Source organism: Juglans microcarpa x Juglans regia, chromosome 1D (assembly GCF_004785595.1).
Source record: "Juglans microcarpa x Juglans regia isolate MS1-56 chromosome 1D, Jm3101_v1.0, whole genome shotgun sequence".
In the NCBI taxonomy this organism is placed as follows: Eukaryota; Viridiplantae; Streptophyta; class Magnoliopsida; order Fagales; family Juglandaceae; genus Juglans; species Juglans microcarpa x Juglans regia.
In genome coordinates, this window is record NC_054594.1 from 28,345,497 (window position 1) to 28,361,941 (window position 16,445).

Consider the following 16,445-nt stretch of genomic DNA (forward strand, 5'->3'; position numbering starts at 1 on the left):
TTGGGTTGATCTATATAATCTAGGATAATATTGGGCGTGCCCTCTAGTGCATTTCTAGTTTTTTTTTTCTTTTAAATATCTTTTAGACATATTTAAACATTTTAAATAAATATATATATTTACTAGTTGTTATTTTTTTAACTATTGAAAAAAATAAAAAAAAAATGATAATTAAAATAGGAGACTAGATTGCATTTCCTATAATCTAATACTCATAATTACGTTAGGCTAACCCCATATAGTCTCTTTGACACGAGCAGCGTAAAGTTTCACGTGGGGATCACTCATCTCAAAAACTCTGTTTAAAACCCCAACACTCGCCCTATTCTGCTCTCTCTTAAGGCAGAACCCTCTCTCTCTCTCTCTCTCTCTCTCTCTGAATCATGGATTCTGATGGATGCTTCGGTTGCAAACAAAGAATCACGGAGATCGGAGACACCCAAGAGTCTCTCACACCATCTCCCCCGTCACTGCAATCTTCCACTCCTCTTTATCCCCAAGAAAATAAAGAAGAGCAAGGGATTGCTGAGAATAAGAAGCTGAGCTTCCTTCCTGACTCCAAGAAGGCAAGCTGTCCTTATCTTGAGGCATCTCAGATCATAACTGAAGAAAATCAAGAACTGGGTTTTACTTCTTTTGCTGGAAAAAGTCGAGAAGTGTTGGGTTCTTTGGTTTCTGGTAATGGGGGTTTGAGGAAAATGGTCGAGGATTTTGGTCAAGGCGTGGAAAAGATTGAGGATTTCAAAGGAAAGCAAGAAAAGGTTGGTTCTGTGAAGGGTGAGGATGAAGAGAGTTTCAAAGAAAGCTCTTCGTCTGATTTTACTGAAAAGAAAGAGGAGGCCTTTGTGATAAACGAAGTGGGTGCCGAGGTGGGCTCTTCTGTTAAAGAAGTTAACGTCGAATCGCCAAAAGAAATGGAATCTCGAAGTCTCTTGGAAGTGAAAAAGAAACAACTTTTGGAGGAGCTTGAAGTTGTGTTGATGGCTGAAGATAAAACACATGCGGGAAAAGTCTCTGATTTTGAGGGTTCTTTGAAGATTGAAGTAATCGATCAAACGGCATTGATTAAATTCAATGACCACTGTGCAGGGAGGAAAGAGAACAGGGATGTGAAACAAGAAGTGGATGGAAAGAAGGCGAGGCGGTCACGTAGAAAGGCTAAAAAGGATTTCGAGTTGATTGGGAGGCCCAAGAATGTCCTTGTGAAGGGTCAAAATGAAAATGGGTGTAGAAACAATGGGGATGGAACCAAGAAGGTATACTCGAAGAAGGAGATGGAGGCCCTGAGGTTTGCAAACATTGTAGAGCAACGGGAAATCTGGAAAGAGATATACAACATGCTCGGGGCTGCTGTTGCGAGGGAGTACGATGACTTGGCAAGCTCTAAGAATCAGAAGCATATCTACTTGAATCTTGATCCTCGGCCGCGCTTCGCGAAGAAGGAAGGGGCCCCTGCGATTCTCAGTAAGTGCTATTAATTCCTTCACATTTATGGTTGTTTTGTTGTGATGAGTTTTTAGTTCACAGCATTTTATTTGAATTGTGAAAACATTATGAACGAACTTGTTTCTGTGGATGCTGTGTTGCAATTAATATGAAGGATTGTAGGTCAATTAATTACGCGTTGACTGTATATTCCCTTGTATCTTTTTAATGTGAACTTTTGTTGTGTGGAATAGTTAGTGGCATCAATATCTTTTGTAGTGTAACGTTGCAATATCAGAAATATGTTAATGACGTTAATGATTCACTAGCTGTAAGAGTTGTACCAGATTTCCCTGAGTGATAGAAGTTATTCACGGCAGCATTTGGAATTTCTAAATTACTTTAAATAGATGTATGAAAATGAAATGTTGCTTCCTAAAATATAATGACCCGAGAGTCAGGAAGAACAGTATAGAAGAAAACATGTCTGAGGAGGTGAGGACTGGTAACTGGTAAATTTCTTCTTCTAATGGAAGGTCACATTGCTTGCTTTTGAAGATTCCAGCGAGGAACTGTTAATTTTTTTAATACTTTTGGATATTATCCTCTGAGGTACTAATGTAAGGTGTATTTAGATTGTTGTGATCTTCAATATTGAAAGACTTGCCAGTGTTGGGTATGTTAGACCTTGGAAAACCTTTATTAAATTTCTAAACTACAGGCGAAATTCTCAAGGTGGTTCCCAATTATTAGAAATAACTCCCTTTCATCTCCTGGTTGACTTGCAGAAGCTTTAGTTAATAGAAGGATGCGAGATCATTAGTAAGCTGTTTTGGTAAAAAGGAAAGTGATTCTTGTAGAGCCTAAATTTACGACCTCAATTCAAACTTAAATAACACTTCAGTGGAGATTTGTATTTGTGACTTGGGCTAAGTTCTTCTAGAGTACAAGGCAAGTACATGGTATATGCGGCCACCTCTTCCTAGAATTGTAATAGGGATTGGAAGGTTTCTGGTGTTCCATGTTTCTAATCTCTTTTGGCTGCTGCAGTCTTTCTCTAAGATACCCTGTTCCTGAATTAAAATCTTTTGTCAAGAACTTGTTGAAGATCATAGAGCTTTCTAAGACCTTTTATTCGTGCACCCTTTCTTACTTGGTTTTTAGGCCTGGTTGGTCAATTTGATGGCTCCAATTCTATTCTGCACAGGGATAGTTGCTGCAAGAGGAAGGAATCACATGAATGTCTTTGTGCACTGAAGAATGGCCTACAGGAACCTGCAGAAGAACTATGTGCTACATTTACCATATATGTTCCTGATTTGTAAACTGGGCACATGATGATTGTTGTGTATACGTTGTGTCCAGTCTTGTACATTGCTGTTGATGGGGTTTAGGAAAACATTCTTTTGTAAAGGAAAAAAAATAAAAGAGCGATTTGGCTGAGTTGTTTGACTAACCATATGAATCAAAGCAGATGATTTTACTTCTTCACCGTTACTTGCATAGATGTCAAACTTAAGCACTTTAATTCTCCTTCTTTCCTCTAGATAATACTTCACAGTATTTAGAACTGTGTTGCTAAAATTTTATGGTGGCTTCCAGGGGAAGCATGTGCTGAAAATATGGATTGTGGTCTTATAAGCATGGAAAATAATGAAACAGAGAGTCTGTCTCTCGTGGATCCCTCTTGTTGTCCGAATGTTAGTGATGGAGATGGCTGCACAGGTCTAGAAAAAGAGAACAGTGAAGATGATGACAGTGATGAAGATTTTGCAAGCATACAGAAACCTGCCTTTTCAGTTGAAGGAGAACCCAATTTTGAGTCTGGTCCTCCAGAAGATGGATTAGAATATTTGAGGCGTGTTAGGTAAATCATTTCTTTCTTTCTTATTTTTTTCTTTATGTTTTTCTTTTCAATTTATTTATAGAAGGCTTTTCTTTGAAGAATAAACTAAGGTACCTTTTTACTTATAAAAAATAAATAAATAAATAAATAAACTAAGGTACCTTTGCCTTTTGAAAATAAAACTGTTACTATAAAAGATTTCATCTAAAGTCCTTGGATATTTTTCTCTCCATACACTTCTATGATGGGAGGACTGTTCCGGTTATTTTTGTCAGAACCAATTTTCTATAGCCATTTTATGATTATTCTGCTGTTTCATGACAAACATGGGCTTCCTAAAACACCTTATAATAGAAACAAAGGTGTTTATTTTATCGTTGGAGGGGGGGAAACTATTGTCGTACCACGAAGAGGAGTAGGAAGGTCACTAAGGAGATGGTGCTAGTTGGTTGGCGACTATGGTGGAAGTGTGCTCACTATTGGTGGGAGGAAAGACTTTTACAAGATATATTATGATGGGACCAAGGCTCTGTTTGCTCATAGGAGTTCTAATGCTTTCGGGCGTTTCTTGGAAGTAACAAACTATTGTGGTGGTAGTGGGGGTCGAGGTCTTCTAGCAATCCCTAAAGGAACATAAGGAAAGGACTAGAAAAACATGCTTTGTCCATGCATATTCCGGCAAACAAGGCTCTAGCATTGGCTCCATGTCTAGACAGAGTGGTGAACAAGGGGAAAGAGATGGGGAGGCAGGCCATCTCTTTTCTAGTCCTTTTCCCTACACCGCGATGGGTGGTGTAGGGAAAAGGGGTAGTGCCCGGTGGTACAGGCCCCTCCTTGGCGTTACATCAAGGAGAAAAAACAAAATGGGGTGCGTAGCAGGGGAGTGTATCACCACTGCAGAGAAGTATGGTCGATGTGATGTATCGGAAATAGGGAGTGGAGGTTTGTCCTATGTCTATCTAGCAGAAAGTGAGATGCAGAAGGCCCTGTCTAGTTTGAAAGAGGAGTTTTTTTGGTGTGAAGGAGGAACTTGGATTATTGAGGAAGGCGGTAGAAGCTCTTCTTTGTAAAGTGGACATGGGCTTAGTCCTGGGCCAAGGCCAATGGTATTTTGAGAAAGGAAAAGCCAAGGTTGTAAATGGGTTGAATCCACTTAGGCTCGATAAAGGAAGGGCAAAGATTGGTTTGGGACGGACAGGCCCAAATCGCTCTCCTAGAATGAAATGGAGGCTAAAACGGACTAGGCCTTCTTTCGAAACGGGCTCCATTTCCACGTCCACGTTTGGCCCCGTTGGTCTGTTTCTTGGCCAGGGAAGCCACCAATCTCTGCGCTAGCAACACTTGGGATTGTTTCCGGCAGCACCTATGCCGAAGACCTAACATCAGTACCGAGTCTGTGCAAACTCGTACACCGGTGCTCTCTGGGCTGAACTGCGAAACTATGGGAGAGCAACTGTTCTGTGGGGGTGGCACATGCTCGTGTGCTGGTGCTCTCTAGGCTGCCTCCTGTCACCAAGGCGGAGGAGACGACGGTCCAGATGTCGCAGATTGAGACGTCGCTTCAAAGTCTCATAGATGAGAGGGTTGCAGAGTCGCTAGGAGGCCTAGAGCATTGTGGGAGGCCATAGAAACTTCTGTCGGAGACTTCTGTGCTGGCATCTGACTGGCGTGCCGTGCAGTTCATTGTTCCGGCATTGGAAAATAATTTGTAGCCGAGAAACAGTTGTCTGTCGTTTGAGAGAGTGCGGAACCAATGGGTGAAACCTTTTATATGAAGGGAGAGGTTGAAATGGAAGGAACACTGGTTTTATTTAAGTCTAACAAGGGGGGAGATGCAACCGTTACTAATGATGGTGGCTAAAGGTAGGGAGGATACAAGGAGGGGTAGGTCATTTGTTAAGGTGGAAGAACCCACTCCTCTAAACACTTTTCATGCCAGTGTCAAATTGGGTAATCCAAAAAGCTATGGAGATTAAGGACAAGTTTGGGGAGTGAGATGAAATGAGATGAGAATTTTGTGAATAGCAGTAAGATAGTTTGTGAATAAGATAGTTTGTGAATAATAGTGAGATAATTTAAGTTAATATTTTATGTGGTTTTGGGAAAGGAGAAAAAAAGTTGAATAAAAAATATTATAAAGTTAAAATATTATTAAAATATAATTTTTTAATATTATTTTTATTTGAGGATTTGAAAAAAATTAATTGTTTTTTATTTAAAATCTTAGGAAAGTTGTAATGATTAGTTTGAAAAAATTGTAATGATTAATTTGAAAGTATTTGTGTTTGAGTGATCTATCCCTTAATTCGGTTAAAAAAAGTGGAAGAGAACTTAAGAGGCTTACGTGGGCAATGAATGATGATGCTGGGGAGAAAAGTTGTAACCGGTGGCGTCTCAAGGGGAGGGGTAAGATGGTTGCTTTATAAAGCCAAAAATAATATCATGGAATGTGAGGGGGGCTACATGAACATAATAAACGGCTCCAAGTTAGAAATTTACTTCGCCAATAGAAGGGAGATATTATTTGCTTACTAGACCAAGTTGGAAGTCATTACTAGAAAACTAGTCTGAAGTTTATGGAGAGGGCAATATGTAGGGTGGTCGTACTTGCCATCTAAAGGAGCATCCGGTGGTGTCCTAATTATGTTCGATAAAAGGGTGGAGGAATGTGTGGGTGATTTCACTATGGCTTGCTCTTTTATGAACTTAGAAGACGACTTCCAATGGTGGGCATTTGCTGGAGTTTATGGCTTGAATATTGATTCAAAGAGAAGGCCATTGTGGGAAGAATTGTCGGGATTTCTTAGTTGGTGGGAGTTACCAAGCTGCATAGTGGTTGACTTTAACGTAACTCACTTCCCGAGTGAAAGATCGGGTGTGTCCCACATCACTCTCGTGATGAGGGAGTTTTCTAATTTTATTTTAGAATATATGGATATTCCATTAAATGGAGGTACGTTTACTTGGTCTAACAACCGAGAACTCCCATCATGGTTGAGGATTGATAGGCTTTTGTTAACTCCATACTGGGAGTTACATTTTCCGGGTAACTCAAAGGAGATTATCCCAGTTATGCTCTGATCACTTCCTCATCATTTTAGATTTTGAAGGCATCCAAGTGAGTACAAGGTATTTCAAATTTGAGAATATTTGATAGTTTTGTAGACAGGATCGGACAACGGTGGTCTTCTTACAATTTTCAAGTCTCTCCAAACTTCATAATGGCAAGAAAGTTAAAAGTGCTGAAATGATATGAAGTTATGGAATGACCAAGTTTTTGGCAATGTGATTCAACAGATGCGCTCTCTCTTAGATGAGCTATAGGATTTGGAGGGCGAGGAGGCAAAAATTCTCTCTGAATCCAAGAGAACTTGTACGAGTCAGGTAATCACATAACTTGAAATAGTAATATTGATGGAGGAGATCTCTTGGAGACAAAAATCAATTGCGCTATGGCTCAAGGAGGGAGACAAGTGCATGAAGTTCTTCTATAGGGTGGCTAATTCTCATTGGAGGAACAATTCTATGGATATGTTGATGATAGATGGGGTAGTTTCCTCGAATCAACTAGTCATCAAGAACCACATCGCGCAGTATTAACACCTGCTATCTGAACAACACACCAGGCAACCGGTGGATAGTATAACTTTTTCAGCATTAGATCAAAAGTGTGCAGGGTGTCTAGAGAGGCATTTTGAAGAAGGTGAAGTGTGCAAAGTAATCCGTGGCATGGCTAGTGACAAGGCTATAGGCCCTGACAGTTTTACCATGGGCTTCTTCCAAGCTTGTTGGGAGGTGATTAAGGGTGATTTTATGTGGGCCTTTCAAGATTTTTATACTAATGCTAGATTTGAAAAAAGTCTTAACGCTACTTTCTTAGCATTCATTCCCAAAAAGATGGGATCCACAGATGTTAGAGACTTTCGCCCCATTAGCTTTGTGAATGGGGTTTACAAGATTCTCTAAAGTGTTAGCAAATAGATTGAGTTTGGTGATGGAAAAGTTAATTTCGAAGATGCAAAATGCATTTATCAAGGGTAGACAAATCCTAGATTTGGTCTTAATTACAAATGAAGTTTTGGATGGACGGCCCAAATCTAGAGAACCGAGTTACTCTTCAATATTAAATATGGAGAAAGCCTATGATCACGTCAATTGGAAGTTCTTACTTTATTTACTTGCAAGATGTGGCTTTGGGAGAAATGGCTGAATTGGGTAGAGTATTTGCATCTCTACAGTTCACTTCTCTATCTTGGTGAATGGTTCACTGGTGGGTTTCTTTGACTCATCCCATGGTTTGAGACAGGGAGACCCGTTCTCTCTTACTTTTTTTATTCGTCATAGAAGCTCTCAGTAAGATAGTTTTCTCTACTGTTTCTCAGTGGGGAATGATGATTATGGCTCCATTGATATTTCTCATCTGCTCTTTGCTGACGATGCTCTCATCTTTTGTGGAGCAAACTTAGAGCATATCCAATTTTTGAGGGCTCTACTACTTTGTCTTGAAGCTGTCTTTAGCTTGAGAGTTAGGCCACGTTTGGATACAAAAACACTCTCAACTCATCTCATCTCATCTTATTATTACAACTTTTTCAAATTCTCATACAAAATATAATAAACAATTCAACTTTTTCAATTCTCAAAACAATGATAATTTGAAAAAATAATATTCTACTAATATTTTATTCAACTTATCTAAAATCTCATCTCACTATCCAAATGAGCCCTAATCTCTCAAAGTCTAAGATCCCGTTTAGATGTTGAGCTAAGCTGAGATGAGTTAAGTTCTTTATGAATAATAGTGAGTTGAGATGGTGGAGTGAGTTTTATGGGGCCCACCTAAGATGAGTTTAGATGTATTTGGATGTTAAGGTAAGTTTAAATGTATTTATAGAAAGTTGAAAAAGGTTGTGGGTCCTGTGTGTAAAAAGGGTTGTGGGTCTCACGTGTAAAGAGGTTTTGAGTTGAGATGAGTTTAGTGATTTGAGAGTTGAGTGTTTGGATGTTAGACTCAGTTTAAAATTAGACTGAACCAAGTTCCAAACGGGGTCTGAATTGGTGCCAGTGGGGACTGTCCCCAGAGCAGAGTATTTTGCCTCTCTCTTGGGATGTAAGGTATCATCTCTACCCCTGAAGTATCTTGGCTTACCATTGGGTGTTTCCTTTAAATCAAAGAGGATTTGGAATAGTGTGGTTGAAAAGGTGGAGCACAAATTAGCTTCTTGGAAGAGGTTGTATTTGTTGAATGATGCTAGGCTCACTTTGAGAAGCTACAATGGGACTTCTTGTAGAGTGGATTGGGGGAAGAGTTCAAATTTTATTTGATTAATTGGTTAGCAATCTATACTACAATTTCTAGGGGATGGATTGGGGATCCGCAACTTAGGTGCCATTTAGATAGTAAGTTGAGATGAAATTTGAAAGTTGAATAAAATTTTGTTAGAATATTATTTATTATTATTATTATTATTATTATTATTATTATTTTGAAATTTGAAAAAGTTGAATTGTTTATTATATTTTGTGTGGGAATTTGATAAAGTTGTAATAATAACATGGGTGGGATGAAATACTTTCACTATCCAAATGGAGGTACCAACTCGAAAGTGGAGCCCTATGGAAGTCCGTTATAGATTCACAGTTTGGGGAAGCTTGGAGAGGATGTTGCTCAAATGAGATATGCGATATTCAGAAGACATGAACATGTTGTGGTGGGCGACGACTTTCGTGTCAGATTTTGATATGACAAATGGTGTGGTGAAAAGGATGTAGCGATAACTGATCTCTTGGTCTTTTCTAGGTGGCATTGTATTTTGTAAGCATGGCAAGGGGTACCATCGATAAGATGTGCTGGATGCCCTCCAAGAAAGGTAGATTCACTGTTAGATCATTTTCATCAAGTTCTAAGGAGTCCCAGAATGACCATGTTCCCATGGAAGAGTATATGGCAGACGAAAACTCATTCAAAAGCAGCTTTTTTCGTATGGACAATATCATTGGACAAGATTCTCACCATAGATTATTTAAAGAAATGTCAGGTAATGGTGTTGGACTGATATTGCATGTGTAAGAAAAATGGTGAATCAATAAATCATCTGCTTTTACATTGTGAGGTGGCTAGGACCATGTGGGATGATTTTTTCGTGAGAATTGTCTTGGGTCATGTCTTGTAGATTGGTGGACTTCCATACAAGCTAGAGATGCCTTCAAGGTAACTCACAAGTGGCAGCAATATGGAGAATGATTCCTATATATATGTGTTGGTGTATTTGGCGAAGAGAAATGATAGAAGCTTCGAACATCGCGAGAGAACAATGAATGAGTTTAAAGTTTTCTTTTTTGAATCATTGTTCTTATGGCCGTGGGCCATTGTATTTTTTTTTTTTAAATAGACGAAGGTGTCCACAGGCCATTGTTTGTAATGAGCTAAATGTCCATTATTTTCTCATTTTGATTGAAAAAATCTAATTGGGTGCTTCTCATGTATACTTCCTATGTACTTGGGCTTTGCCTACTTGATTACCTATAAAAATAAAAACTGAGGTACAAAGCAATGCCTGAGCATTTATTTGGAACTGGTTTGATTATGTAGGTCCAAAGTGGGACCCATATTATTGATGCGCGCTGAGTTAATGCGCAACATGACTAGACATGTGCCATAGTTGGCCTCATCTTGGCATGACTTTATATCCTTCCTTTTTTTTTTCAACTTCTAAACCTAGTGGTTCAAAGTCCTTAAGATATGGAATAGGGTTTCTTACACCTCATTTGAACCCATAAAATCACCCTTTCCATGCCACTTGCTTGCCAAAGCTATCAAGAATATCCCATACCCTTGCCTCCAATATACCAAATTTAACATCCTTAAAAGGAAAGAAGAGTGATTCTTTTCCATAATGGTATGCCCAATTACTGTTATTATCTCAGAGATGGTGCAAAGATGAACTCTTAAAACTCTTTAGGGTTGTGGATGCAGCAATCACGTGTGAAATAAGAATTTTTGTTGACCTAAATAAATTGCATGGGGCCATCATCTTTGACAATCATTTGGGCTCACTTGCTAAAACACTGAAAGGGACCATATCTAAGATCTTACCTTATGGGTTTTGCTATGGCTGGACTAGTGCTGCAAATGGCCTTTAATGGTCCATTATGATGAAATTACATGTTATTTATTTAGTGTGCAAAATATTCCCATTTTTACTTGTATAAAAAGAAAAGCTAGACTGCAAAAACTGTTAGAGGTGATTAGGTTTTTAGTACAATCACTGTCCTTGTTGCCAGAGCATGTGTCAGAAATCTCAATGTAGTGATTGATATCTATGGAGATATTGCAAATGATTTATTTATAATATTAACTTATGAACTATACACTCTATGTTGCCTACCAGCCAGCCAAACGTTTTGAATCTTGCGTTTAAAGACTCATATAGGTTCCTTAGGTGCACTTTGACCATGTATCGAAATATGTTCCTTTATAGAATTAGTGTATACAACTATTTTACAACTTTTACACAACTCTTCAGTAAAACTTCTTTTTTTCATTTGAATCCGTCAAAGTCAAACAAAATTCAAATAAATTCAGAAAATAACAATATTTAATTGAAATGCTGTGTAAAAGTTATAAAATAGTCGCATCTGTATCCATTTTTAATTTTTTTACTCCCCTTAGATTTAACACTCAATCTTTATGAAAAATGGAGCATTGCAATATTCATATCAGTCTAAAGAATTTTTCTCTCTTGCTTAGGTGGGAAGCTGCTCAGATTCCAAAAGTGAAGGTAGCCAAGTTTGATGGGAGTAAATTTAACAAAGAACAGAGTGTTTATATGCCCCAGATTCCAGATATTGCCCAGTGTCCTGAACATCTACTACCATTGAAACAATGGGAGGATTCATTTCTTGCTGATTTTTCAGAGCTACGGCTGGTAGTTCTTATGGCCTCAGTTTTTCTTTTTTCTTTTTAAATTATGTTTATGTTTTTTTTCTGTTCTCTTTTTATTTGCTTCTTTGTGTGTCTCTCTTCAGAAGCGTGTATCTCTTCATTTCTTCATGAGGCATTGAGGCAGCACTAAGAGTTGTACGAAATTATCTTATATCTTAACATTGCAAAATAGGAAATAATGCGTGGAAAAGGCTTTACCCGTTCTACCCTCGTTCCCTATCTCTGCATGCACATTCCCAGAAACGTACTGCTGCCATTGCCAAATTTGTTTTACTGACAGGAATGATGCTGTAGAAATAGAGAAAGTTCTATACTCCTTTGGGTTTTGGAAAAATCATGAGATAAGAACTGCCACATATGCTTATGAAATAAAACAACTTCCGGCAGTTTCTTTTGTTATACTTCTCTGAATGTTTAAAATGGTTAAAATAGCTGCGTTTGGTCATGAATCTTGAATGCATGACTTTTAATTTTCTTAAGGAGTTCTCTATATCTTGAATCATGAATATTGTCATTTGAAAGAGTAGTTGACTTTTTTTTGTTCTCTTAATTTTCAGGCCCTGTCACGTCTTGAAGGTTCTAGTGAAAAGCTGCAATCTTTGCTGGTTATAAATGAACAATGGCATTCCCACCAGCTACTCCGGGATAATATTCACAAAAATTTGGATACCAACACAGTCCATTCAAATCAGTCTCATGATTCTTCCAGGCCTCAATGTACTGTCGATGAGCCATCAATATTTACTGCTGAAGATGTTGAGAACTCTCAACCTTTGGGATATATGAACCCAAAGACTCTTGCTGAAAATTCTGGCCCGCCCTTGTCTGTGATTTTAAGAATGGACTCGGTAACTCAAGTTTCAACATTGAGAAAATGCATAAGCTCAGTAGAGAACATGAATACTCTGTCCAGAAATGATTGTTTATGGCTGTTTGCCCTATGTGCTGTTGTTGATACTCCGTTAGATGCTGACACTTGTGCTGCCCTTCGGAGCATGCTTCGGAAGTGCGCTACATTGCGAGCTGTGAAGACTGAGCTTGACGATGAGGTTGTAATGCTAAATATTCTGGCCACAGTTGCAGGCAGGTATTTTGGGCAGTCAGGAAGGTGAAATGTCCTGGTAACTATCTGTTTTGCTAATCATTGTCTCTGATGTCTTTCTCAAGTAAATGAGAGAGATGATATGTAGTTATTATTTGTTGAGCAAACTGAGATTAAGGCAATTATTATAAAAGTTTTCTCCTATGCAAGAAGATTTAAACATCCAAACTCCTAAACTAAACCTCCAAAATTTCCCAAGTTTCACCAATATATTGCAGTTGTTAGGCGGATTGGTTTTCTCATTTCTTGTATGGAATGATTAGGATTTCTTGTTTCTTATTATTATTATTTTTTATATAAGGGGGGTGGGGGATCGAACTCAGGTTTTTTATTTGGAGAACCGGATTATATTCCATTTGGCATTTGGCGAGGAATGATTAGGATTTCAGAGTCCATTTTCCAAGTTTTCACCATCATGAATGTAGACCATCCATCTATTAAGAAAGGGGAAGGAGGATAGCCTGCCCACAAATGTTGTAAATTGACTCAGTATGAAGACATTGAAGACGAAAAAGAAGTCCTGCCCACATATGCTTCCTCACTCGTGCCAAGGAAAGAAGACTGTTATTTATAATTTTACATTTTCATAAATTGCTTCTTTCAAAAGTTTTATTGGATTTAAATGGAAAACCGTTTATCTATAGCCCTTGTTTATGTTTGATTTTTTGTTTTTTTAATTTTATTTTGCTGTCCTCATTTTCAATAAGTATGAATATGACACAGTTTACCAAAAAGATTGATCCCTTTGTTGAAAGCGTATATCTTGGAAAATAACGAATGTGATTTTTAAAAAAATCGGCTCCTTTTCAGTCATAGAGATTCCTTGAACCAAATCGACAACTATCATGATGTTTAATATTAACAATTATAAAATGTTAGATACTAAATCGTTATTCTACTCTTATCTAGTTGTCTGGATGATGAATGTCATTTGCTGAGATAATCTGGACTTGCCAAGTCCTTGCCTGTTACTTTTATTATTTTTGGCCTTAGTCCAATTAGAATTTAGCCCTATAGAAGATGGTAAGATGGGAACCTACTAAGTGACAAAGGCCTTACCTGTTTGCTAAAGACATAGGTGCCCAAGCCCACAATAAGGCCCAAAGAACTAGTGATTTTCGGCCATTTAAGGGATTTAGGGTTATAAAATCCAAATTAGGGTTTTAAATTATGAAGGAGATGCCCTTAAGTTTTCCCTAAGCTTCAATCATTTGAGCTTTGGGAAGCATGCAACCATACTTCTAAAAGGAGCTTGTAAGAAGGAAAGGAAATGCCATTTTCGGCCATAGGAAAGAAGTGCCACTTGACACACATGTAAGAGGGAGCTTGTAGGCCTATACAGAAAAAATAAATATCCAACCCGTCCGAATGAGTCGAGTCGAGCTGACTAGACAAACAGTTTAAACAAGCTGATTGAACCTGATAAATGCCGGTTTCAACTAACTAACGTTTAAAAGAAAAACTCACTTAAAGCTTTTCATATCAACCCTAGCCGCTAGCCCTCCCCATTCCCGTCGTCATCTCATCTCCATTTGACAGAGTTGTAAGCTAAGATCATGGCCTGACGTTTCCATTTTTACTCATGGTGGGCGAGCGAGAAAATCAATGGCTTTGAGGCAGAGAACCCCGAAGGTGAGCAGGAACCCTGATCTGGTTCGTGGTATCGGCAAGTGCTCTAGGTCGAAGATGTACCACAAGAGGGGCCTCTGGGCAATCAAGGCCAAAAACGGTGGCGTTTTTCCTCGCCACGGTGCCAAACCCAAGGCAGTCCTTCCAGCTGAGAAGCCTCCCAAGTTCTATCCTGCGGATGATGTCAAAAAGCCCCTCTTCAACAAGTGGAAACCCAATACCACTAAGCTCAGGGCTAGTATTACTCTGCGTATCGTGCTAATCATACTTGCTGGGAGGTCCATGGGAAAGAGAGTTATTTTCCTGAAGCAGCTTCCAACTGGATTGCTTTTGGTCCACTAAGCTTAGAGTGATCGTTTTGGTTGGCTTCGAGTTCGAGAATTACCCAAAAAAAGAAAATGTGGGCAAGGCAGAATAACCAGACGGAGGTGCTTTAAGTTGGGAGGAAGATGCCCAAGAAAACTAAGCAGAAGAAGTTCATCCATTGTCTCGAAAATAGAGAGAGAGAGAGAGAGAGAGAGAGAGAGTAGAAGGGGATGGGATAATGGTAGCCAACCCTTTTAGGAAACTTTTTTAATTCTTACATTTTTTGGATTCAAAAGATTAGAGAGAGAGAGAGGAATGGGTAGAAAAAGTGACTGAGACAAAAAAGATAACACCAACAGTTTGTAAATTAATTATTTATTTTTCTTAATATTCATTTCTTTTTTCAGCACAAAAAAAAAGGACCAAAAACGGGTTGACTTGACCCGGTCGGGTCGGGTTGGATTAAAAAACAGACTAAAATGATCGGATTGCAGGTTTGTGTAGCGAGAATACTTGAGAAGTGTTGAGAATATTTGTGAATAGTAATGAAAAAATAATGAAAAAGTAATAATAGAATATTGAATAGTAGTAAAAAGTAGGTGAAAAGTAATGAATAGTAGAAAAAGTAGGTGAAAAGTAATGAATAGTAGAAAAAGTAGGTGAAAAGTAATGAATAGTAGAAAAAGTATGTGAAAAGTAATAATAAAGTAAAGAGTAGTAGTGAGAGTATTTGAAAGTACTTGAGGTACCCTTGGCTGCCAAACTCAATCCAAAGAAGGGAAGAAGGCCAAGGGATTTTCAATTTTTGAAGAAGCTACACACCACTTGGCAATCATGCCATATCCTTCCACTAGATTCATTGTACTTGGACCCAAAATGGAAGAAGGAAGGGATCTCAGGCATGGCAAGGGACTCACATGCCACTTGCCACATGGCATCCATGCATGAGTCCTAGGGACTCTAGAAGGATCTAATCATGATGAAGAACATCTAGGGTTTGGGCCATGAGGCTCCACACGCCCCTCCTTGTTCAAAACATAGGTTCATTGAACCTAGACCATAAATGTAACATCCCGTATTTTAGTATATTTTCACTGAAGGATTATTTTTAATAATTCAAAAATTTATTCTCTTATTTTATAATTATCGGATATTTTAAATGGGTTATTTTATGATCTTTAAATTGTGAAAATTAAATTGTTATGTTTTCTTAAATATTTATTTACTGTTGTACATTTAAATTGTTTTTCTTTTAATTTAATTGATTGTGGGATTTAATTATTTTATTTTCATTGTATCATTACGTTTAATTTAATTTAATTGATTCGCTGTTTTAAAATCATTTTCGTTGGATCATTTTCTGTGACCCAAGATGTGAGGATTGGACCTCATTTCTTTCCCTTCATTTTTCCTTTTTCTCCTTTTTCTTTTCTTTCCTTTTCTTTTTCCCCGGTTTCCCCCCCATCCCGCGCGACTCTCTCTCTCTCTCTCTCTCTCTCTCTCTCTCTCTCTCTCTTTCTTTCTCTCTCGCCGTGCACCCGTTCTTCACCCAGCCCATCCCATCGTGCTCCCCACCGGCCGGCGACCTCACCCCTCCAATTTCAGCCTCCCTTGTGCCGCCGTTAGCCACCACGAACCCCTTGAAGCCGCCGCCTTCCTTGCACCACTGCATCGCCGTCGCGCCACCTCCGGCCACCATCTCTTCACCACATCATCCTCGACCTTCTAGCAACTCATTGGACCCAACCCCGGCTCCGATCCGTCACCGGTGAAGCACATCCAACTCCATTTTCGTTTTGGACATTTTTAGCCTAAAAACACCCCTTGCGCCGCCACCCACGGCAACCCACCACCACCACCACTAGCTTCACCTACCTCCCTATGCCCTACTCTATCAAATTTGGGTCTTCGTTTGTCACCATTGAAAAGTGGGTATCTGTGACCCACGGCCACAGTGTATTTTACACTGTTCGACAGCTATTTTTCCACTTCGAGCGCACCCGTGATCCTCGGAAAATTATTATATAGCATTGTAAGTATTTTTTCAAAGAACTTTCGTGATTTAAATGTATTTTTGCACTAACACATATTATTGTGAACTGGTTGGTTATGCCGGACTGAGTCCGAGGAGTTCGGGGGTCGGATGGATTGCGGACGGAGTTGATTGTATGTTTGGTTTGTGATTGGATTGT

The 16,445-nt window shown here is 38.8% G+C and overlaps 2 protein-coding genes across 2 annotated transcripts; both read left to right on the forward strand.

The window, feature by feature from the left end:
• Positions 1–304: 304 nt before the first annotated feature.
• On the forward strand, positions 305–12,560 carry LOC121267965. The gene is made up of 5 exons (XM_041172061.1): positions 305–1,464; positions 3,028–3,292; positions 11,022–11,199; positions 11,774–12,360; positions 12,411–12,560. The coding sequence occupies exons 1-4, from the start codon at positions 384–386 to the stop codon at positions 12,326–12,328; spliced, it is 2,079 nt and encodes a 692-aa protein (XP_041027995.1). The 5' UTR covers positions 305–383; the 3' UTR covers positions 12,329–12,360; positions 12,411–12,560.
• A 1,363-nt stretch (positions 12,561–13,923) lies between these two features.
• Positions 13,924–14,329, forward strand: LOC121236395 (60S ribosomal protein L6-1-like). The gene has a single exon (XM_041132823.1). It carries the CDS (start codon positions 13,924–13,926, stop codon positions 14,287–14,289), a length of 366 nt encoding a protein of 121 aa, XP_040988757.1. The 3' UTR covers positions 14,290–14,329.
• The last annotated feature ends 2,116 nt before the right edge of the window (positions 14,330–16,445 follow it).

What these genes read in the sequence shown, in the direction of transcription:
- LOC121267965 (XM_041172061.1), top strand. Translation starts at nt 384, where the DNA reads ATGGATTCTGATGGATGCTTCGGTTGCAAACAAAGAATCACGGAGATC. An exon ending in GAATATTTGAGGCGTGTTAG is followed by an intron (nt 3,293 to 11,021) that starts GTAAATCATTTC and finishes TCTCTTGCTTAG; the next exon opens with GTGGGAAGCTGCTCAGATTC. An exon ending in ATTTTTCAGAGCTACGGCTG is followed by an intron (nt 11,200 to 11,773) that starts GTAGTTCTTATG and finishes CTTAATTTTCAG; the next exon opens with GCCCTGTCACGTCTTGAAGG.
- LOC121236395 (XM_041132823.1), top strand. Translation starts at nt 13,924, where the DNA reads ATGGCTTTGAGGCAGAGAACCCCGAAGGTGAGCAGGAACCCTGATCTG.